Genomic DNA, 24,291 nt, shown 5'->3' with positions numbered 1-24,291 from the left:
GTCTGTCACCATGCAGTCTGCCGTGGTCAGATGAATCAGGAGTCCAGGGACACATTATTGCTTATTTGACGGTGCAGTCTGACTGCACCAACTCAGCACATGGCGCTCACCACTTCCTGGCACTCAGTACCTGCTGTTGACTTCAGGCTGGCCAATATTTTCCTTCAATTATTCAACAATTTTCATGGCCAGTCCTCAGAGCATTTAAATAGGTGACTGCAGGGACCACCTCCTCTTGGCGTAAAGCTGTGTGGTAGATCATCAGAGATTTTGTTTCTGCTTTTGGGCTGCTGATACAAGGATAGGTTAAAGTGTGATTTCTGATGAAGGTTAAACTTGCGAGTGAGATATGACTTACAATGAAGCCACTTAAACATACATTCAAATGGGAGGAATCATTTGATTAAAATACTTTTGTTACAATATTTAATAAATGAAGATTTCTGCATTCACACAGTGCATATTGGTATCGATCCATGTGGGTGTTGCTGTATTCCTGTCTTTTAAGGGCCACTCTAGAGGTTATTGCCAGAAATATTATGAACTAACTGCAGTCAATTCCTCAATATCTGTCAGAGGATGGAGGAAGGTTTACCCAGGGCATGTGTACATTTTCTCATGGGAGGAATACTTCAAGTAAAAGACTCTAAAAGGGATTTTCTGTCATTAAACAGGGAATTGACCTAAAGGAGGTAATGGTGAAATGTTATGAGAGACACCCTGTTCAGCTACAGTGAGAACAACATTATAATGTGAAATGTGATGATTTTTGTAATACTGTGGTAAACCATGTTCCTCAATATCTGAGAACTACAGTATCTTCCAGTTCAGTTTTTTGGGCTTTTGGCTTTCTTTTAATTGTTTTGCTATACATGGGTTAATGTTGCTTTTTAATGTAGTTCATCAGAAGTTGTAATTATTTTCCTTTGTTTAGACTAAATCGCTTATTAAAAGATCAGAACCACAGCAATCGCAGCATATGGCGCCTGAAATAAAATCCTTTCTTGCCACAAAAGGAGATGTTCATATTAGATTTTTTTTCCTCCTCCCCTCTGATTCTCCATCAGGGAGCTCTTTGCAATTTAATCATCACTAAAATCATTAAAAAGATCTGAAGATTAAATTATATTGGCATTTGCAAAATTATGTAATACATTTACATTACAATGAAGAAATTAAAATAATGCATTTTCGCTGTCTGGGGTGTATGAAATCTCCACATGGGAAATATAACTGGAGAAGTGGACAGACTCTTATTTTCTTTGCCTTTGGTGGCAGTTAATAGGCTAGCAGAGTTTCAAATTTCACTGTGCGGACCTTTCTGCACTATCTTCCTTTGATGGATGTCCCTGAAACAGAAACCCTCAATGGAATTTCTAAATTATGAAATGAAAATAAATTTTTGAGAAGAGGTGTTGGTGAAATTGAATGAGATTTGACATACTTTCTCTAAATTGTACTTAAAAGATTTGTGGGGAGCTTGGGAAGTATTTAAGTATACATTATGAGAGCCAAGGACCCATTTAGTTTTTTTCCATTAACGCGCAGTCACTGCACATCCTCCGAATGTCTTATAGGTGTGTGTGTGTGTGTGTGTGTGTGTGTGTGTGTGTCTTGATTGCAGGACTGACGGATGAAGAGGTAGAGTTGGCCATCCAGCGCTCCGCCAGTACAGAAGAAGTCCTGCCTCTGAGCCCTGCGGGGCCCCCGTATGCACTGCATGCAACTCAACTAGCTCCTGCTCCACTCAGTGAGTAGTTTCTTTTTTGCACCTGTGCATATGCATAACATTTTATGTTTATGTGTGTTTACTCGCCTCAAAAACAGTTTGTAGTTGAGTCTAATTCAAAACCTAAACTCCTGGTCCATTGCAGGTTTGCTGTTGATTTAATCACACTTAACGGGATTATTCATAGGTCAACACATACCTGAATCTTTACAAGTATTACTGTCATGTAAACCACACAGCAGTTGCCTTGATTGTGAATTCAGACACAGAGCTTATGACATTGCAGAGCACAAGCTTATGAAGTCTCTTGCCATTCTGTTTCAAGGGGTTCCACCCTGGCAAGACCCCACACCGCAACCTGTATCTTTATTACCTCAGGAGGTTACGAGTGCTGTCCACTGATTTACCAATGCAGAATGAAGTCCGCGTAATGCTTAACCCATATGACAATGATTCCAGATGTATTCCACCCTCATTTATTACCACACTGTCCTTGACTCCCCCGGCATCTCATGTTTTGTAATGAAAGTGATGTTGATGGGATGGCCATGTAGTTAGGGAGACTCGCAGCTCTCTGTCCATAGTGGGGGGTTTTATATCAAAACGGCTATAAGGGAGCTGCATAATGAGGTGAGAGCGGGGAGTCTTGTATGGGGGGTCATGCCGAAAAGAGGGGGCTACCTCCCTTTGATGTCCTTCTTATGGGGACGGTGCACAGGGACCCGCATCCATCTCTGTCGAAGTAATGGATACTCTGATCTCTATTTCCACACGGTAGAAGGACAGGAAGGCCTCCACTGAACCCAATAAATTTGAGAGGAGATTGGAAAAACGGGGGATGGAGACCACAGTTCCACAGCTTAAGTGACCAAATAAAAAAAGGAAGATGGCAGAGTGGAAGTGGTATAGAAAAAGGGAGAGACAGGGAAAGAATGAAAGGTCCTATAGGAGGGGGAAAGAGCAAGTGAAGACCCCTAGTGATGCAGTGAGGCTTGTTCAGGGTCAACCACCTATCCCAAGGACTCCCAGGCCTTTCAGATGCATGGTATTCTGGGATAGGTGACAGTCTATCGCAGCTATAATGTTGATGAAGCCCCAAATTTATGTGGTTACCATATGGATGTTGGAAAATGATTCAAATTTTTCGATAGGAAAGGTTACAGGTTCATCGCAGAATGCTGCAGCAGCAATGAAACATGCCCTTGAGTATGGAGAATAAAATAGCATTCACCTTGAAAATGTACCATCTACTCCACTATGACAGTGGGGCTCTCATTTTATTTGCATGTAAAATCACACAAGTGCTAAGGCACAAGATCAATCTGGTTTACTTACTTCAGGCCAGTAAACATGTACCACATAACCCATTAGGTGAAATCAGACCTGTAATAGAATATCAATGGTGTACTTTAGTGGCCTAGCCTCTAATAATTTCCTATTCATTTTAACCCGACCAGAGTAAATAAAAGAAAAAGAAAAACTCATATTTTCCTCCAGACCTGTTTGTTGTTTAGTGACATTTTCAGTTGAATGCCTCTCCTAAGTGGGGAATTTCCACCTTGACAGACAGTTGGCCTACCCGGATGACAGCTTGCACAATGACACACTTTCGCATTATCTGTCACTCAGCAAGACAGTCAACTTCTGAACGCACAAATGCACACTCTCTTACCTTTCTGTTCATTTTAGAAGGTTTATAGACAAACACTGTATGTAAAGCCTTCCAAAAAAAAATGAGTGGAAGACAATGGTGTCCTTTATGAAAGAGCAGGATAGAGTTTCTGTTTGCTCTGGCTTAACCCTTAAAAAGAGTTTAAATGTTCTGCATAAACATAGATGATTATTACGTCCCACAGATGTAAATTGCACTGCATTTTGTTCACTGAGTACATTGTGGGAATATTGTGTAATTTATAGGATATATTTAAAGGACTATGCCAGCAAGTTTCAATTTTTTTTTTCATTTATTATAAATTGTGTACACCTAACATCACACACACTGTGCTGGGGATTTTAATTGTATTTTTTCATATAATTTTTGGCATCTGTTGGCATCCATTGATTTCAGTTCCGTACAGTGTAAAAATCAAACAGCTGACGTTGGCTTGTGAAACTTTATCATGGTGGTTTTAGTCCATCACAAAAACACATCCACATAATTAGTTCAGCTACATTTTGCAATAGCCACGTGAGATAATGTAATGTAGATTTGTAGTTTCCAGAGATCAGTATTTTACTCCTGTGCTTCTTCCAGGTCCAGCAGGCTACAGATGGAGAGACTATGGCGCTCTCACCATCATCATGGTGGGCATCGCGTTTGGCTTTCATCAGCTTTACAAGGCAAGTTACTCCGTGCTCTTTTCTGTTTCTGTACTGACTTTGTTTGCACAGTAAATGTTTGTTATACATATTGTACACTGCGTCTTATCTGTCAGTACTGCCTCATCACTTGGCATCAGTTCATGATGAATTCTAGCGCTGGAATAGAAGGCGCCTTTGCAGTATGTAACATCACCCTGCTCTTGTTATTAAAGCTACCTTGCTTTACATCAGAGCATGATCTCATTTGAGCACCGTCTTTTTAACTTCTCATTCTTTCCTCCTTTCGAATAGGTCTTTTTTTCCTTTAAAAAACTAAATTTGCTAACACAGCACACAACCATTTTTTTTCACGTCCTACAACCTAAAAATAATCACCCCGCTTTTTATCGGGCTTAGCAGCCCTTGAACATGAGCTCATGAGGCCCCTTGTCCCCGGTGACATTAATCCCATAGTGGTTGTTAGTAGTAGTCTGAGTGGCATGTGGAAGCCATTACTCTCATTTTAGAGGAGGACAGGAGCTCCAGCAGTAGCTCTTGGCCTAGATGACAGGCCGTTTTCCTTTTGTGTGTGTAAGAGAGAGAAAGGGAGCACATATCGTGTACCTACATATGCCTTCCTGACCCTGTCAGACTTACTCGCTTCTCTTTAGATCCTGTTATGTCGTATTATTTCGTTCTTCTTTACAGTCTTTCAGGCTGCACATGCACATTCAGACTCTCCTTCCTCTGTCTCTAAAGACAAAAATACACGCTGTACCCGTCCACTGTTTGCCAGCCACCAGTCACCTGGGAGGTGGGATTCCCTGGTGGGACGGCACAGGTTGCTGTCATGTCACTAGAGCGTAGCGCCAGTCGCACCATATGTCCAGGCTTCTGCCCATACTTTATTTATGTTATGGTGCACCTTGTAAACACCACACTCCCAGCAACCCACTTATTAATTACCACGTGTTGACACCCATTTAATCTTTTTCACTAAAAAGTGTTTATTACTTGCGCTGGTGTGGCTGTTTGCCACCTGAGCTGGAGAGAAAACCCGGCAGAGAGCTGGAAACTGGCAGCAAGGGATTAAGTTGTTCAGCCTTAAAACCCAAAACGGAAAAAATAAATATTTGAAACCAGTTCAGTGGGTGTCTTCAAGGATACTCGGACATTTATTTGATTTGGCAAACTGTGCTCCAACACACACATGCGAAGGACTGAGTGAGATGCTCATCTGGCTAACACTCACACAGGATAACAAACATCCTCATTTGGCTGTCAGATCTGCATATCATTTGGTGGAGTTCTGTTTATTCAGTGGCAGGGAGATGATTCACGATATGACATTGTTTTTCGTTTTGGAAGACTATTTTCAGTGTTCACCACCATGTTTTTCCCTGAAGGCCTGTCTCTGGCTTTCACTGTCCTTTTTGTAGGTTTCATTCATTTATACTGCTGGAAATATGTGTTCAGGTCTGCTGCTGACAGTTACTTCCCTTTACATTTGTCGAAACAATTACCTAGTCTATGATATTAAATTAATTTACAGTGACAGCATTTTGAAAAGCAGAAAATATTTGACACTTCTGCTTGATGATTAACTGAAATTACTAATCAGTTATCAAAATCGTAGATTACTTTTCTAACCTAATAAGGATTTTGACACTAGATGTACCTGCATGTACCTAATCAGGCAGTTTAGACAGTGAAGCACAAGTGTAATAAAACAATGCCTTTGACCCTAAACTGCCAAGTCTAGGTGGTCCTGTCTTTTCCTCGTCCTTCTGCCCCTTTCCACCAGAGAGAAGTGTAATATTGTTCCATGCTTTTAATTGCAGAAATACATCCTTCCCCTCATTATGAGAAGCCGAGAGGACAAGAAGCATCTGCAGAGGATGGAAAGCAACATTGCGGCAATGAGTGGCACGCTGACACAGACAGGTGAAGATTAATATCTTCATCACTTTCTCCCTCCTTAACATTTTCCCTCATTTATCTGTCGCCAAAATCGGGGGGCCCCGCACGTTTTTAACAAATGACGCCGCTGTCATTTCGCTTTAATTTGAAATTGCTTGTTTACTGTCAGGCTCGGGCTCAATTAATTACGTTTCGCTGAAAAGCTCTTAACCTCGGAATATTAATGAGGAGTTGGGAAATGACAACTTTGCTCCCCCCCCCCCACACACACACATTCATCCCCTCTCGCTCCCCCCTTTCATCCGTCTCCCCTCCTGCACCAACCTCACCCCCATCCAAACCCTCCATCGCCATCATCATCATCCACCCTCTTCCCCGTAGGTGGGCAGAAAGTTCATTTTAATTTTGTGTGCGTGTATGTGCGCATTTGTGTGTGTGTGTGTGTGTGTGTGTGTGTGTGTGTGTGTGTGTGTGTGTGCGCGCGCGCGGCATGGCGCTGTGTGGCGTCTGGGCTCAGCACTGGCCCTAGTGTGATTAAGTGCACGGTGACAGGTGCGGCTCCCATGTTGGACAGGTGAGGAATCTCAACCTGGCTGTCAGACGTGGAGAGAGAGAAGCGGGGAGAGAGATGCGTTCCTAGCTCTTCGTCAGTATAATTAAAAATCCAGGGAGGCGTAAATGAGAGAGGCACTCCGAGAAACTTTGGTCTTGTTAGCGGTAGTGTTGAACTGGAGTGTGTTTTCACCTGAAAAGTACTAATCTCAGTTTGACACGGAAAAACAGGCTCAGGCAAACTGAAGTGGTTTAGTATTTTAGTAATAGTGATAATAGGTTTTATTTAAAGAGTGCTTTTTAAGATAATCAGAGATACTCTCATAAGATTATACACACTTAATTTAGGTTTGTTGAATCAAAGTGTTTATTTTTTTATCAAATCAATTCCTTTAAAAATGTCATGAGGCCACACTCATTTGCTGTTTGCCTCCGTCTCTGAGATTTCAGGGGTTTTTTTTATTCCTAAAATTAGTAAAGCACTTACCTATTTCCCAAATTATTCTCTGCATTTTCAGGTTCTGAAGACAAACTGTCTAAACTAGCACGAGACCTGTTTTAGACAGACAGACAGAACAGATATACATTATATATATATATATATATATATATATATATATATATATATATATATATATATCTTCACTGTGACTTGCTTTTCATTACTTTGCTTCTATATAGTATAATTCCCACAAGGGGAAATGTTTCTGCTGCAGCAGCATGCAAAGATACAGGGTAAGCAATACAAATGACAGAATAAAAATTTAGGAAAAATTAACAGTGCATACAAATATAATAGAATACACTTAAACAACAACAGTGCAATGGTCAGCAGTTAAGTGCAAATTAACTGAACATGGTGATGTAATGGTGATTCTAGTAGAGTCTATTGAATCTATTGTCAGTGATGTAAAACAGATTTGGCCAGAGATGAGCTATTGTAAAGTCTTATTGCAGTGGGCAGGAATGATCTCCTGTATCGGTCCTTGTGACAGCAGAGCTGGATGAGTCTGTTGAGAAAGGGCTCCGCTGTCCCTGCGGTAGTAACAGTTTTCAGGTGGACTTTTAGCAACAGAGACAAAGAGGATCCAAACTCGAATCATAAATACGATCTTGTCCGTACAAGCATCCTTTGTTTAATTTTTCCTTCATCTCCAAACTGAAACAAATTAAGAAGTTGAGTTTACAGCTCCTGTCACAGACTCAAACCGTGTAGATAAAAATATGTCTGTTATCATTTTATCCAGTTACACCCATGCCATTGTTTTCTGGCTGGCTCTGGCAGATTGTGTGCAGCAATTTTGCGAGATGGCGTGCTAGGTGTGCCACCCTAAATCTGATTAACAAATATATGCTCTTTTATGGTCATTTTCTCCCAACTATGCAAACACATTTCCTGTGGCTATTTCACTGCCCATTCTGTCTCCACCTATCAGTTTTTGGAGAGTTGCCAGCTTGCACAACCTGTTTTGTTTGTCAGCAAAGACAGAATTCCACAGTAAGAGTCCTCAGTAAGTTTTTTTTTCAGTGAGTAGGTGAGACTCCAGTGGATAAAAAAAAAAAAACACAGGTCTTTTCTTCAGCCAATGTGGGGAACTAATTTGCTATGACTGCAGTAGCCAAGCTGCTATTGTAGTTAATGACTGTTGTAGTTAACAGTTGGGGAGAGGGGTTGCAATTACACTGAGAGTTTTCTCCCACTGCTTTTCCTTTGTCTCCCTCTCCCTCTCGCTCCTTCTCTCCTCGCTGCACTGAGTAATAGCGACCGACTGCCTCGCTGCTGCCAATTGCTTGAACCCCCTTTTGTTAAAGTTCATGTATTTCTCTAGTGCCAGGCGCAATGAGGTGATGTATCCTTTTGAATGGGGACTACATTAGTCTCTCTCGCCAGCCCCAGCTCAAGAGTAAGGGCCTTGACTCCCATTATGATTTGCCTACAACTTCACACAGACAATTAATGAATGGATCTTGGAACTACTTCAGCGCGCCCAGGCTGTAATGGAATTGTGCGGCTGTTTGGGCACTCTTTGTTGGTGGGAGCCATATTGGTGACCAGCTGGCCATTAAAGACAGAGACAGGCCCGGACATATGTAGTGTACGTTATATCGAGGTATTTACTGAATAATTTACTGAATACACAATGTGCACCCTCCTCACAGCAGCTGCAAGCCTCACACATCATCTTGTCTCTGATTCTCTCTTTTACACACACACACACACACACACACACACACACACACACACACACACACACACACACACACACACACACACACACACACACACACACACACACACACACACACACACACACACACACACTCTCTCTCTCTCTCTCTCTCTCTCTCTCTCTCTCTCTCTCTCTCTCTCTCTCTCTCTCTCTCTCTCTCTCTCTCTCTCTCTCTCTCTCTCACACACACACACACACACACACACACATCGCCGCTACAGCCTCCTTCTGATTCATGCCCGGCCAAAGTCATTGACTTTATTATTATTCTTGGCTTCATATCTGTGATAACTGGGAATAAGAAGTTATGCATTTTTTGTCAAATGTCTGAGCAGTACAAAGGAGTCAACTTTGTGGAGAGACATGAAAAGAGTTGGGCTGTGGGCTGTTTGGCTGAAGTGGCTGAAAAAGTGGTGCCAACGGTAATTCAGGAGGCATAGCATTACAGGCTGGCAGAGTGACCCACACATCTGGATAAGTTGTTCTGTGGTGAGGTGGAATCAAACACTAATAGGGCAGCTCTCAGTTTAGAGTGCACACCCTGTCATAGTAACACCTTTTTAAGCAGGGATAGCCACCGTATTTTAGTTTTATTACCGTCTTCAGAAAGGTTGGTCGCACTCTGGATCACAAACTGAGTAACAAACTCAAATTGTTTGCGCAATGGTCTTTGGCCCCAACCAGCGATTCTGTTCGAACGCATGATTCCTGCGCGCATTAAAAGATCAAACGCTTCAGCACCCCACCTATATTGATACAACTCCACCCATTTAAACACAGGTGTCACTAAAAGATATTATCGTCTTTGAAAGATCAAATATTTTGTCTGTTTGTTTTTCCAAAAGAAACGCAGCGCCCAAGCAGGGCTCTGTCTTTTGTCCTGGCTGGAGCTAATGTGAGAGGAAGGTTCTTTACATCCCGTCCAGCCGGCTGCAGCTCAGGCTTTTAACCACTGGCCTGACAACCTCAGCAGTGGACCGCCACAATATTTGTTGATGTTAATCCTATTAGGCTTGATTTAACACTTTACACGCCCATGATTTATATGAATGTTTATTGGTTTTCTGTAATATAATCAGCTCAGGGAAACTTAATGCATTGTTTGGTAATACACGCGTGACTGGAAGCAGGGGGCAACAAACTGTGCCCGGTGTTATTTGAAATCATACACCTTCGTCCAACACCAACACTTGAACTAATTCAATCTTCAAAGTCAATGGAAAAAGAACAATATTTATTAGGATTAGGGGGGACATTTTGTCTGGCAGCCTCCTCCCAAATGAGAGCCTTGTTTTTTCCTTTGTTGATCGTTTGAGGATTTAAGATGCATTAGAAGGCAGTGTCTGGGTGGATAATGGAAGGTTAGAGACTGTTATTTGATTTAAGTTCAGACACTAGAGATTAATACCTCCATCCTATGTGCCCCCTCCTTCCCACCATCTACCCCCAATGCCTCGGACCAAAAATCTGCGACTAAAGTTACCGGGTATTAGCTTTGATTACAATTCTTAAGACGACAGCTTTTGATCAGCGACACAATTTGAGTCTCATCAGTTCTGTCATTGTCTCCGGAAAGAAAATGTTCAGTTTTTGTTTAATCAAAATAACCGTATCATAAAGTCTTGCCTCCTTTTTTTTTTTTTTTTTTTTTTTTTTTTTTTAAATGAACTTACTGTCTGTTATTCTGCTTAATTTTTACAGTCAGCCAGCTGCAACAGACCCTGGTTGCTGTCCAGGACCTCCTGATCCAGCAGCAGCAGAAAATCCAGGAGCTCTCTCAGGAGCTGGCTACAGCAGAGGTAGCTGCCACCTCAGAAACCCAGCAGCCTTTGTTTAGCATCACCAGTGATTTGTTAGAAGATCATCTATACTGAATTTAAAATGAGATATGATCTAATTATTATTTTTTTTTTAATTTTTTTTTTTTTTTATGACCTTCTCCCTTCACTGGCTTTACTGGTAAACTTTAACAATTTAGTTAAAGCAGACAGTGGCACGTTTGTTATGGTTGGAAATTCTAATTTGACCATCTACATTTTATAATTTCACTAAATTACCTATTTTTGTTTTTATCTTCACCTCAAATTGAAACAACTTTAAAAAGCCGGCAATCAGTGAAGCTTTGCTGTAGTCTGGACATGAAAGTTACGGATTGCACCTTTTAAGGTCAGTTATTTTGTGATTGATGTTTTTGAGGAGACCTGGACAGGCAGTAACTTTGAAATTACAAAAGAGCTCTGTAAAGTTGCAGGTTGAAATCTCCAGATTGATGAGCAGAGAGACATGGTTTCTCGAGGCCTTCGTGCACTAAAATATTTTGCAAAGCCCGAGTCATAACTACTTAAGACAGACAGCCTTATTATCCTGTATATCATCAGAACACAAGCTACAAAAAAGTATGGTGCATCTCATCATGGGACCATAATCTTTAACCATATCATTCCTCTTCGCCTTGATTTTTATAGACAGTGTCCATAATCTACTCAGAATTGTAAGTGTTTAGGTGAAACGCATTGTTCTAAAAACTTATGTGCAGCGATGAATTGTTGCTTGCTTTTTATAACTGCTCATAAATCACTTTATGATCTCCAGGCTTCAAGAATTGCCTTGGAAGAGACGATCTTAGACAATGTTTTATGTCCACAGCTTGTTAAGCACATGGGTGTGTAACTGTGGCATCTGGATATCGCAGGAAAACATATGCGGACACATCTGCTTCAGCACAAACGAGGAAGAAAAATATGGATCTCTTCCCTGGACGAGGTTCATCATAAATGTAGTCGTAATAGCTCATTTTGTGCTGCTACAGGTTCTGAGCCACAGATTGCCTCTGTGCACTGTAGAAAACAGTGGTTACATGGGAGCGATGATCTGATTTGACCTCATGCAGGTCTGTAACTATCTAAGGTTTTCTGTCAGCCAGACAGGTGGTACAATTTTAACAATGAGCTCCCTCCAGCATAAAGGGACAAGGGATGTTATTTGGTTTCATACATCATCTCTAAATCACAGATTGGATTAAAAAGTGTCGACTTCATTTGCCGTGAGTGCATTGTTGGATAGCAGTAGTGTATAAAAAGTATATTTCCCATCAAAACACCCATTAAACAAATCATAAACTCTGCTTTATAGTTATGTGTTGATCTTAAATTTTCCCAGTGAGTCGGCACCGGGCCCTCTGTTGTCTCAGGCCATGAGGGGAAATTGGGAAATTGTTTTCAGGTCCGGGATGTTTGATGAGAAACACATGTTGGAGCTGGGGAGCTACTTATCATTCACCGTTTGCGGCTTTCAGGGTTTGCTTCACCACGCTGCTCGAAGCGCGCCACGCTTCGCAATTATACCTCTCAACGCGGAAATGTGCCTTTAACCCAAAACACATGGAGACTTCTGTTTCCTCAGCGGCTAAGTAAACATTTCTCGTAGTTTGAAACCGCTCAATTTGCGGAGTGCGTGTACTGTCCCTAAACTGGGGACCTCATTATGGAAGTGAGTTTAGACAGACTGACTCATGTCCACACGCGCACACAGCACACAGGCTGATGCCGCACATTTCCAGACTTCAGAGCATGGGACAGTTCCTCTCTTTTTCTCCATGGTCTTGTTATCATGACTCTGTAAAGACATGCTACTGTATTTTCCCACTGGTGTGGAGGATAGATTTGCCTCAGGATGATTCATCCTCGATGTTAAACAGCCAAGTCTATTTCTGCACCATTATCATTACAAATCTGCCTGTTAACTGTGTTTGCCCCGCTGTCTCAACTCGCTGATCGTTCTCTTTATTAGTGGATACTACATAGAAGATTAGAAACCGCCTCCTAGCTTGCGTGAGACGAGCTGCCAGTGGGAAAGTGCATAAATAGAGTGAAATCAATTGCACTGAACCAGTGTTTCCACTCAAAAACACTCCTCTGGGGACTTCCTTTTGAAACTAATTCCATCATAAATATACATGTGTTACAAGAAAACACACAGTCTGCTGGCGGAATAACTGTGAATTAATTTGCCTTCAGACACTCTTAAACAAGGCTTGTTAAAGATCTTATCTGGTTGCTAATGGTCCACAGGCATTTATCTTCATTTAGCCAGATGCGCTGCCGTCCTTGGGTGCTGCTGGAGTTGATGGTCTTTTTTTTTTTCTTTCCTTGTAATATATATTTGTCTTTTTTTCTCTTTTTTTTCTCTCAAGCACTCAGTTAACCAGCAGAAATAGGCCGACCCCTATCGCACCCAGGCACCCACCCGAGACATATTAGTTACAAGGCTTTTAAACCAGTTAGAGGAAATCTTTACTGCGAACAGTATTTACAGAGTAAAAAAAAAAAACACACTGAGCCAGCTCAGTGGTAGTTGATGATTCAATAGGAGGGTCTCCTCTGATAGGCTGAGTTTGTGTTATTTTGGTTTGTGTTGGTTGGTTTATCTGTTTGTTGGTTGTTTGTTCATGACTAATGCTTTTTGCAATGTGCAGTGCCAAGTTCTTTACTCTTTAGGCCACGTAGAGCCCTTAGAGCCCTCCACCTGTACACCAGGAAGTGTACTATAAGTGAAACGGAGAAGAGTGAAACAACAGTCCTAACTCTGAATGTTTGTTTTTAAAATGATTTATTTCAGCAAACAAGGAAACAGGAACAGGCAGGAGTTTAGAGGTCAGATAAGGCCGCCAAACAGATGCGATCATTAAGAGCCGGAACAATACTGGATTCTTGGGATACTGATATTAATATCGATACATCAACCGATGTTTTTCATATATATATATAAACTGTATATAGAGTATATGCAAACATATTTTTGCAGTGATTCAACAAATGCGGTTATCATACTCTTGAAGACACAGAAGTTTTGCAAGCTGCGTATTTTGTTGAGTTCAAGTGACAAGAAGTAAATGCAACACCTGGAAAACATTTTTTTTTTTTGCTTGGGGTTGCCCGAAGTTTTGCATCTGACTCTATACACCCACATCCCGGTGACCAAAATACAAAACAGAGACTTACAGATTGAAACATGTTTGGTTTCGTTTAAAGTCTGCCAGAGAAAGCAAAGTGCACTATTTAGGTCTCAAAACATGAAATATTATATATAACTGGTGACCTGCCAGGAACGTACCCCGCCTTTTCCCAAAGTCAGCTAGGACAGGCTTTAGCCCACCTGTGATTATGTCCAGGATTAAGCGAGTATAGAAGATGAATGGAAATAAATATATATAAAGCCCCCAACATTAATGAGCATATTTATATAGGAAAAGTGAACGTGTAAGAAAACACACTGACACGTACCAATGCAAATGACATACATTAAGAAAAAACATTTCAAGTTAATTACAATGGCAAAAAAAGCCAACTGGTATCGTCCACTATTACTGGTAAAATAATAGTAAGAATAATGTGTGGAGGTCGGATTCAGTGTTGTATCAGCCACGGAGCTGGCAGGTTTTTTTTTAAAAGGTGCTTCTGTTATGAAATCTGCTAAATAATTGCAGAGGTGAAATATTTTGATCAGCAGTTTGTTAAAACATCACGACTTACACACTGGTGCGGTCTATTGGATATGTGTCAGTACTTCAGGTGGGGCTTTTAAAGTCGGCGTACTTTAATTCTCTGCAGTCACTGATACCCCCACCACTCAGCCTCCATCCAAACACCGCCTGCACTTAACACACCATTCTTACACTGTGTGTGTGTACATACACTGACATAATGTATCTCAGAGCTGAAATTCAGTCCTGGCCCAACATTTAATTAGGTTTCTTCAGACTTAATAAGACATATGTCAGAGTTAGTGTTGTGTGACAAGGCTTGATGTGAGATATTATATGGTGCTGCTCTGTAGATAATGCATGTTATGTATGTAGCTGGTGGTTAACAAGTCGGCTCTAAACCCTTCTATTCTCAAGCTGTGGCATAAGTATATAGAAATCATCACATTTCAGTTACTTGGAGAGATCTGCTTTTTTCTTAAGATGATTCTGTGCCTTGGAAATCTTTTAGCTCAGCCTCTACAGCAATTAATTTTTTTTTTCAACACAAAATGAGAGAGAAGCAGAATCCAGCCTTATTATACGGGTGCCTTGGGGAGGCGAGGGATTAAGATGGTTCTAATGAGGTGACGGCTGTAATAAGAGTGTCTTCAGCAGGCCTCCGATGCACCACCTCTAAAACACGACTCCTTATCAGCAAGGTTTAGGAGCCGATAAGAGCCCAAAAAAAAAAACTCCTTCCCCCTCGCCTCCTTCTCTGTCTCCCTTCATTTCTCCTCCTCTGCCTCCCTCCATCCACTGTAAATGAGTCTGATCCCTTTCAGATGTGATTCAATTAATTTCTCTTAGATTTAATTACAAGCGAAAGACTCCAAGTTATCCCTCTCCCCTCGATAGGGGGTCCACGCTTCCTAACAAGCTTCCTCTGGTGAGTCAGGAGAGTCTTAATTACAGTTTTTACTTTTCTTTTATCCCACTTTTTCCCTTGTCTGCTCCTTCTACTCCCTTTGGTCTCGTCAGTCTATCCTCCTGCTCTCGCACATGTTTGTGCGTTTTATTCGGGAAAAGAATGGGAGGCAGTTTTCTACCTCACTGGTTCCCAAACACTTGGGCTTCAACAGACAATACCTACTCATTGTGCCTCGTCAAAGGCAAAGCTATGAGAAAAGAATTTATCGAGTCATGTCTTAAAAACTGTCAATAAGCGTAAATCTGTGTGATTAGTCTTTATGCAACCCTTCAAGTCCTCTGACCTCAGCTTTTCTGACATAAAGCATCCGTTTCAGGTGTTTGCGGGCCAGGTCTTACAGTTCTTCCTCGTTCGAGTTGCAATGATTGTCATGAATTCTGCAAATTTTGCATCGGTGTTATCATTGCATCTTTTGACTTGTGATGCTTATATTTTCTCTTGGACTTTATCAAAACTTGTCATTTTATACTTCCCTCTGCCAAAGTCCAGCCTATCCCTAAAAAAGTGCTGCAGAGGCAGATTTTCAGCAGCAATTTGCCATTCAAATACTTCCATTATACCCTGTAGCATTTCATGCTGCAGCAGTGTGTGTGATAACACACGCCTTTGATAAAAGACAAAAAGAACAAAACAAACTGCAAAGCTTTGGTCTGCCTTCATGAATGTGGCCATTGTTCAAGATAGTCATTATCCAAACCACTGCACACTGGCCTAATCTTTTCTAGATAGTATGGAAAATTATGTAAAAACAGCATGATTCACACTCACTGGACTTTCTGACGCCATGAAGGACGGCTGTAGTGAGATTGTTTGTCCTTCTGTCTGTCATTACCAGCAGCAGGTTGTTTTGAGGTTGTTATGGCGACGGATGACCTGGCTAAACAAAAAAGTGTGGCTTTTAGCATTTGCATTTGCCATATTTGTTTACCCAGCCGGTCCTTTTAGTTTAAAACATTTTTTTTAAATTTTTTTTTATTTCATATTGTTGAGACAGAGCATGGAGGGACTGTTAAAGGGCCGACACTCCACTGACTCTGTGCTGCGACGCTGCATGTGACCCGACCACTGCGCGTGCGCGTGTGTGTGTGTGTGTGTGTGTGTGTGTGTGTGTGTGTGTGTGTGTGTGTGTGTGTGTGTGTGTGTGTGTGTGTGTGTGTGTGTGTGTGTGTGTGTGTGTGTGTGTGAAGGTTGTTTTGTGTGTCTCTCACTCTTGTTTTTCCCACAGGCCTCGTCCTCGACCAACCGCATCGTGGACAACCAAACAGTTGGAGAGCTAAAGGCTGAGATCGCCTCTTTGAAGGGCTTACTGCTCAGCAGGTAACAAAGTTATCTTGACCCCAGTCACATGAAACAGTCCGGGTGTGCGTGCGTTGAAAGCCCTGGGACTCACTGCTTTTGTGCACTTTGGAGTTCCTTGATGCCATCTATTTGAACTATTTGATGGTATTAAACAGGAGCACAGCACCACCAGCTTGATATGTAATTCACTACTTGGTGACTTCTTATCCAGAGGAGATGGCCACATTTCATCTACACCAAATATAAAAACAAAAAAACAAAATATGGACAAATTAAAATACAAACAAAGGTTCATGTAATTATAATACATGTGTTGAAAAAGCCAAGAAGAAGCCAAGCAGCAGTTGTCTGCAGCTCACCCTTGAAGAGGACGCACATACACTGTATTCAATATGAAAGTTTATTTTTTAACTTTCGGAGCTAGTTTGACCAATCTTGATTCAAGGGAACACTTACTATTCTGGATCTTTCAGTGCTCCGTTGTAAACACATGACTGGGATGTAGTCCTGTGTGTATGTGAAGGGAATAATCCGAACTGATACCGAGTTAATGACTTTGACAAATTGACAAAACTGAGTACACTTCCATCTGCAGAGGAAGCCGATGATATGTGGTTGAAAGCACATGCACAGGATGAAAGCCTTAAAAAAAAAAGAAGCAAGTATGCTGACCTCAGCTCTGAATGCGTATACTGTCCCTGGAGGTGAGTTTAAATCTGAGAAACGTATGTTTGGACAAGGCTCACACTCGCTTCCTATTGTACTGCTGACGATGGCCTAAAAGTTTGTGTATGAATACATAAAACAAAAAAACACATAATGTCACACGGCGCTTGCAAATTGCACTCCTGATTGCGCCATTTTTTTTTTTTTTTACTTCTCGGCTTGGCTCAGCCAATTAGCATACTGCAAGCATCAGCTGGTGTTTTAATGATTTCATTGGTATATAAGATAATCACATATGTGCACAATTGCTCCACTGCAATTGTATGTGTTCAAAAAGAAGGATGGCTGTAAAAAAAAAAAAAAAGAGAGAAATTACTCTTTATAGATACTTTCAGTGTAAAATCAGATTGTTCTGACAACGTTGATAACAAGATATAAGGCATATTGCATTATTGTTGAGGTAAGGTCTCACCATATACCACCAGACGTCCCCTCATTCTCTCCAGCTTTGTTCCTCAATCTAGTCAGGCACAGCCCGGCTCAGTCAGGCCCATTAGCATGCGTGATTATGTATCAGTGTCTATAATGAAGCCTGAAGTAAAAGTGAACATCAGAAAACCGGCAAGGATGAAAATTGCCTCAGAACTGTCTAGTTGATCATGTTTTGTTCCCCTCATACATCCTAATCAGTAATAATCCCTTTGTCATTTGCTTTCTTGACTTCATCCTGACTCTCACAATGAGTTTTCTGGCAAAGCCTTGAATCACAAAATAAAGGCTCTGTATCACCATCTGTCTTCAAACTTGTTCCCATCCTCTTCAAATGATCCAAATCATCTCCAAACTGTTTTTTTTTTTTTTTTTTAAAGCACCAAGAATTGCTGAACCTATTCAACGTGGTCTTTTTGATCTTAAAAGCTGCAGTGGGTGTAATTAAAAAAAAAAAAAAATCTTCGAGCATCCTTACCAGGTGTGATGAACATCTGGCTGTTTTGGGGAGAAAACCCATTTTCTTTGCTGTGATTATGAGAATTACATAGAGTGTGTGGCTGCGTGTTAAAATGTAAACCAGTGTTTAAATTGTGTGTTAACACCTGACTCAGACAGCTATATGTAGTTTTGTGGTCACAGTATGCCCAATTATGGTTGATTACATTGTGGGAAAGTGCTTTTCACACATTTTGATTACGGTGAGGTTTTTGATGAGGTTGTGATCAGGCCTAATTTTTTTTTTTCTTCCACAGGAGACAATTCCCTTCCACTCCCGCTATTCCTAAGATCCCCTCGTGGCAAATTCCCCTGAAGCCGCCTTCACCATCCACCTCGACATCCGTTAACCACACCAACAGCAGCAGCAGCAGTGACATCTCCCCTGTCAGTAATGGGTCCACCTACTCCTCCCCCATCAAAGACGGAGACCACAGCCCCCAGGATGCACTGGGAGGGCCCGATGGAGCCCACGATATCAATGGAGATACCTGCGCCGCTGGGCTGGGTGCAACGCTGCCCCTGGACCAGGTCCGCATGGAGGTGCAGGGGGAGGAGGAGAAAAAGGAGGAAGAGGAGGATGATGTCAGCCATGTGGAGGTGCAGGAGGAAGAGGAGGAGGAGGAGGAGGAGCAGGAGCAGGGTCTAAACATGCAGACAGAGGACCGGCGAGGTGGGGATGGACAGATTAACGAACAGGTGGACAAACTGAGGAGGCCTGAGGGTGCCAGCAATGAGAGCGAGGTTGATTAGACAAGAGCACAAAAACACTCTCCAAAACACCACTTCTCATCTCTGCTGATGGCTTTGTTTCTCTCTGCTCACACACATTCTGTTTGTTTATTTTATTTTTCTAATCTGTCTTTACTGTCTGTCTCCACTGGTTCCTCTAACATCGTTAACGCTGAGCAGAATGAGCAATAGGTGTGGGTGTCGGAAGATGCAAAACTGACAAATATTGGCGCGTCCAGTGACACATGGTTTACCACGACTCATTTTTGATCATGCAACTTAGATGACTTCACGCCGAGCCAGGAACCACGGTGTGACGTGTCTTTGAAAGGAGAAATGATTAGCAGGAGTCAAATCAGAACGACTTGAAAAGCCTGTATGCAGTACTAACCGCGTGTGACTTGCTGCTTTTAATTTTCATGATTGGATCAGATAATTCACAGCTCTGCCTTGGTGTCCTCGTAATGTGCCGAGGCTCTTATTCAGACCAAAGAGGCAGCGCTGCCCAGGTTATCTCTGCCGTACGGTGCAGCTGTGGGTCAGGAATCACATGTTGGTGCTTTAGTGTCAAAGTTACCGTGAGCTTCCAGTGGAGCATTAGCAGAGTTTGTCTCGCTGTTGATGGCAATAGGAGAGGACAAGCTCTTCCAGGGCCGGAGCTTTTAGCCTCTTTTATGTGTCCTTTCGCATTGGTGTCAGTCTGTCAATAATTCACAAGGCCAGCACGGTGGCATTTGGGTGAAATAAAAGCCCTGAAATTCGAGATTAGAATGTGATGACGGGCTTTGTTCCGTGCCGGTGTCGGAGTGCTCGTACGCTCAAAGGAGGGGAAGATAAATGTTTTTTCCCCCCGCTTTCCTTTTTGACTGAGGGCAGAATTGTGCATCTTTGCGAGTGTGTTTGTGCGTGGCAGGCGAGAAAAACCCAGGCTGTCTGCTGAGCTGTGTCTGTGTCTCCAGCAGGGCAGCTGATTTGGTTTGTGAAGTATGTTAATAATCAAATGATCAACAAATAACAGATGTATTAGTTCATGCAGCTTGAAATGTCAAGGAGGCTAAAAGCGGAAATCTAATACAGAAAGCCCAGTTGCATTGTATTATTTTCCGTGACAAACCCTCCGGTCCAAATTATGTAGGGCCTCCTACAGTGAGTAATCTTTACAGAAAACGGCGCCAATATTTTGTAATTAAGCAGCAGTAAGACAACGAGCACTGCCACAGATGGAAGTTGCAGAACTTCGGTGTTTTTTTTTTTTTTTTTTTTTTTTGTTTTCTCAGTGTGGAGGTGGATTGGGGAAGTCAAAAACAGAATTACCCCATGATTGAAAAGGAAAGTCATAAATGAATACCTGACTCATTGAATTACTCATTGTGTCTGTAGCTAACGAGTCCATGTGTGAGAAGAAGGAATAAAAGCCAATTTTCACCTCCATCACATGGCCTTTGTAGGAGCACAGAGAAGGTACCGAGGGACTCTGCAGAGCTCTGACGCAAAGGTCCTGACCTACATATTTGTGTTGATTTAAAGTACTGAACGATGAGACAACGATGCTGTAAAGTATATTTTTTTGATGTATTAGAAATAAATGTTTGAGGATAAATAACTTTTGATGAAAAGATTACAGAATCGATATGCTTTGTAACCACTGTAGTTTCAGTGATTGGTCCTCTGTAATTTGCTGAACACTCCGATTTTCAGCCACAACTGTAATAAACTGTAATTATCCCAAGAAGAATCACCGCTATATTTATTTTACAGACATCTAGCCAAAAGAAATACATTCTACTGCAGAGGTTTTCATGGTTAAACCAGAATATCCAGGCACACCAAATAAAAGTTGTTTATCGATTATGAAGAATGTCAAATACATTATGAAAGGCAGTGATGTCATAAGCAAAATTTGACCCTGTATTGCACTTTAACAGACTGTCAAATAATGTTTAAATAGGCAACTGTATTTTAAATGTATTAATAATGCATTCAAGTGCATTCTTTTATGGGTCGGGGTGGCTGTGAAAGAAATCTCCCCATTCTGTCAGTTAAAAATGTAAAAGTTGGCGACTGTGATATGAGACATAGTAGCAAACATTAACGGTCCCGTGACAACTCACAACAATTAGAGTGGATAAAAAAAAATAATTGTAACTATTGTAAATACAGTAAGTGACAACCAACAAATATTTTTAATTTAAAAAAAAAAAAAATCACTGGCATTTATTGTTGTTTTTTTTAAATACTATATTTTTTTTTAACCTGTATTAAAATACATTATATCTGTTATATTAGGTTGGTTATATCTAGTATTGTTTTTTGTTTGGCTAAAAAGGGTTTTGTAAGAATACAATCAGAAAATAGGAGACCTTAATCGGGTTGACATTTATTTTCTTATTTTAAAAAAAATCTATTTTGAAATGCATTTGCAAATTTGAAGTTTATAAAGACAAAAGCATGTCTGAATATGAAATTAATTTAAAGGCCTGTTGATACGGAAATCATTTTTAGGGGAGATTTTCAGGTTAATCTTTAATCTGTATAATCTTTATTTATTTTTTTTTAAGTTTTTGTGTCTCCTCTGCTAACCAGCTGTCATGTTATCTGTAAGACTCTAACTGTAACAAAGTGGTGTGTGTGTCTACTGTACGTATAGTCATGAATCACCCTCTGCTTAATTGTCAGAAAGCATGACTGTGCAGGGACTTTCAGACGCTTCTTTTCAGCGTTCTCCACAAATGAGTAAGTGACATGGTTAAACATGAAATGTGTGATTTCTTTGTTTATCTCTGTGGGTGCATTATCAGTGCCTGTCTTTTGGTTTCTGTAGTGAGTACTGGCTTCTAGAATGGGATTTATCGTAACATTTTCAATAGAGTGAAGATGTTAAAGAAAGCCTTCATAGACTTAAATTACATTTTCAATACGTTTTGCTTCATGGAAACTGTTAAGGGGTGAGACAGGCAAATATAAGAAAGGTAGAACAATAAGTGCGGAGAGAAAAGGTTGTATCTTCTGAGTCCTACATAAAATGTGTCATTTATGGACTTAAAAGTTTGTTGTCACACCAGTAGCCTTGTGAGGCTTTTCTGCGCGGACCAAAACAATAGAATTGCTAAATTGTTGGAAAATGTAGAGAGGGCTTTGCTCTGCTTAAAGTCTTGGTTGGCAAGAGGTGGCACCGGAGGAGAGCAGTGTTGTTACTTAAAACATCAAGGTTTATTTTAGTATATCCAAGTCAGCTGGTGAGGCTCAGCTTTACATTGTCAGACTTTGAGCAGTCCATTGTCATTTCTGGGCTAAACTTTGTTGTACCGTTAATATGCAAAACAATTACTTTAAAATAAATCTTAAGCATACCAAGCACTTTACTAATGTTACATGTGGTTCAGTATAGTTGCATCAATTTCAATAACTCGTATAAGAAATGAACATGTAAAAATATAACATGTTAATGTGATGTGTATGCATGTCTAATTTTTACAACTTTTCCACAGATTTAGCGAGGCATTCATAGAAAATATTAATGTGGAAACATTTGGTCCCCAAATAAAGTTCATGGATCCTTGTATCTTGAGACGTTTACTGTACTTTATATGTACAGGTTGGGTCGCTGATGAGGTTCTCAGCATCGACATCACAGATCAAATCATTGCCACAGTTTGTTTTCCTAATGTCCAGTTTTGCCCATTTTTCCTCATACGAGGCATTCTGAATATTGCCATGCGTTATCAAATGTATGAATTTAATTTATCACGGTCCAAATGATCAATAGCATTTCACGTATTGATGAGGTGTATAAACTTCTCGGGTTCGATACCACATCCCTTTGTAATCCATTAACCTCTCCCAGGAGTTCAGGCCAACCGTAGATTTATAAGCACCTACAGTAATAAATCCACTTGTACATCATTTAGTGTCTTGGGGGATTTGCAGTGCATTTCTTTCCAGAAAGCGCAATCCATCCTTCCTTCATATTATCATCTACATTTTTTTTTTCCAACTCTCCCCACCACCCTCTGCAGTCTGAAACCTTGTGCCTATTTAAATATATTGCCTGGTTAGAGGTGGCGTATTAGCCGGTAACCAGTGCCCCTCGGTGTGTGGCAGTGCAGCATGGGATTGTTTGTCCAAAGCAACACCTTGGTTTTGACACCATTTGGCTCCCCAGTTGGGAGCCTTAACCTCATCAATCTTGCTGCTAAACGGAGAGCACTCAATAGGATAGTGTATCGACGCGCTCTGAACTCCATTGTTCACTGGAACTGAGCACTCAGCAGGTTAGAGGGCTGAGTGTCTTCTTGGATCAATGCAAGAGTTGTTAGCCCACAGCAGCAGCAGCAGTCAGAGGGCGACCGTGGCTCTGTCTCCGCCGTGCACACATCATCTCTTCTCATTTAAAACTCCTCCTTAAGTCCTTGAGTGTTGATCTCGGTCCAGTTTTTTTTTTGTTTTCCCATCACACTGATTTGGGTTCATTTACATCCCAGCAACGAAGGTCCTGTTCTTGAAGCATCAAGCTTCCACACGTCTACCTCCAGGGGAAAGAGCCCTGGAATTTGCATAGGAAAGGTTACGGACAAAGCACAGAGAGGAGGCCTGAGGGTGAAAAGCTTACCCTTCCACTTCCCTGTGAGATAAGAGGCATGTAGTATGTATCTAGGAGCCATCTGATGTAATACCTGATGTGTGACCAGGTCTGTGGAAACGCCACCGGTTGCGTTAGCCCTCTGGAAAAATCCATTTTCTCCACTTTCTGCTGATGTTATTGCCATCTGCAGTGAGGATCTCTTAACCTTCTTTCAAGATGGTTTCATCAATGTTGTTCAGTTTAGTTTCTTTTGTGTGTTTCAACGTTTCTCTGCACTTTTTATCCACACAAGGAGAGTGGCTGTAGGAGAGGTTAGTGTCAGTCTGTAAAGGTCAATGTGTTGTTCAACTGCTTTAATCCAGACTGAAGTCCAACGATTTGATGGACTGGCATGAAATTCATTTTCCTAAGAGGATGAATCCCAATGACCGCTGATATTTTATCCCATCAAAAGTTTTCAGTCAAACCTACTGATGGATGGGAAGAAAATTTTGAACCGATGTTCATGGTTTCCAGAGGATGTATCCTTTTGTGATGCCCTCACTGTTTCTCTTCATTGGGCAACCATGAAGTGGACATGATCTGTTTTTAGGCAAAGGCCTCAACAACTGCTACAACTGTTGGTTAGATTGATGTTAAATTCGTGTCAAACGTTCATGTTCCACTCAGAATGAACTCTGATTAATGAATCACCAAATGACGTCATCCTCAGCTTGTTTTTAAAGACCCCCTTTTAGAGAAAATCTAACGTTTTTTTACCTCGTTAATATCATGTGCCATGTTAGCATGGCTGCAGATGCTTAGTGTTGTTTAAAATATTAATGGACTTATTCTATACAG

The 24,291-nt window shown here is 41.2% G+C and overlaps 1 protein-coding gene across 1 annotated transcript in view; it reads left to right on the top strand.

Moving 5' to 3' along the window:
- The window catches only part of pex14 (peroxisomal biogenesis factor 14), a 45,209-nt gene extending 24,605 nt beyond the window's left edge, over nt 1-20,604 (top strand). The window contains exons 4-9 of the mRNA XM_069689063.1: nt 1,625-1,750; nt 3,984-4,069; nt 5,872-5,974; nt 10,435-10,532; nt 16,411-16,502; nt 18,395-20,604. Of these exons, the coding sequence (XP_069545164.1) occupies nt 1,625-1,750; nt 3,984-4,069; nt 5,872-5,974; nt 10,435-10,532; nt 16,411-16,502; nt 18,395-18,890 (1,001 nt within the window). The 3' untranslated portion in view covers nt 18,891-20,604. The remainder of the gene's footprint in view (nt 1-1,624; nt 1,751-3,983; nt 4,070-5,871; nt 5,975-10,434; nt 10,533-16,410; nt 16,503-18,394) is intronic.
- Nucleotides 20,605-24,291: the final 3,687 nt, after the last annotated feature.

Source organism: Brachyistius frenatus, unplaced genomic scaffold (genome assembly GCF_029030835.1).
Source record: "Brachyistius frenatus isolate BFR_SWC_R1_liver_20210118 unplaced genomic scaffold, ASM2903083v1 Contig_6, whole genome shotgun sequence".
In the NCBI taxonomy this organism is placed as follows: domain Eukaryota; kingdom Metazoa; phylum Chordata; class Actinopteri; family Embiotocidae; genus Brachyistius; species Brachyistius frenatus.
This window is presented reverse-complemented; position numbering and strand designations above follow the sequence as displayed.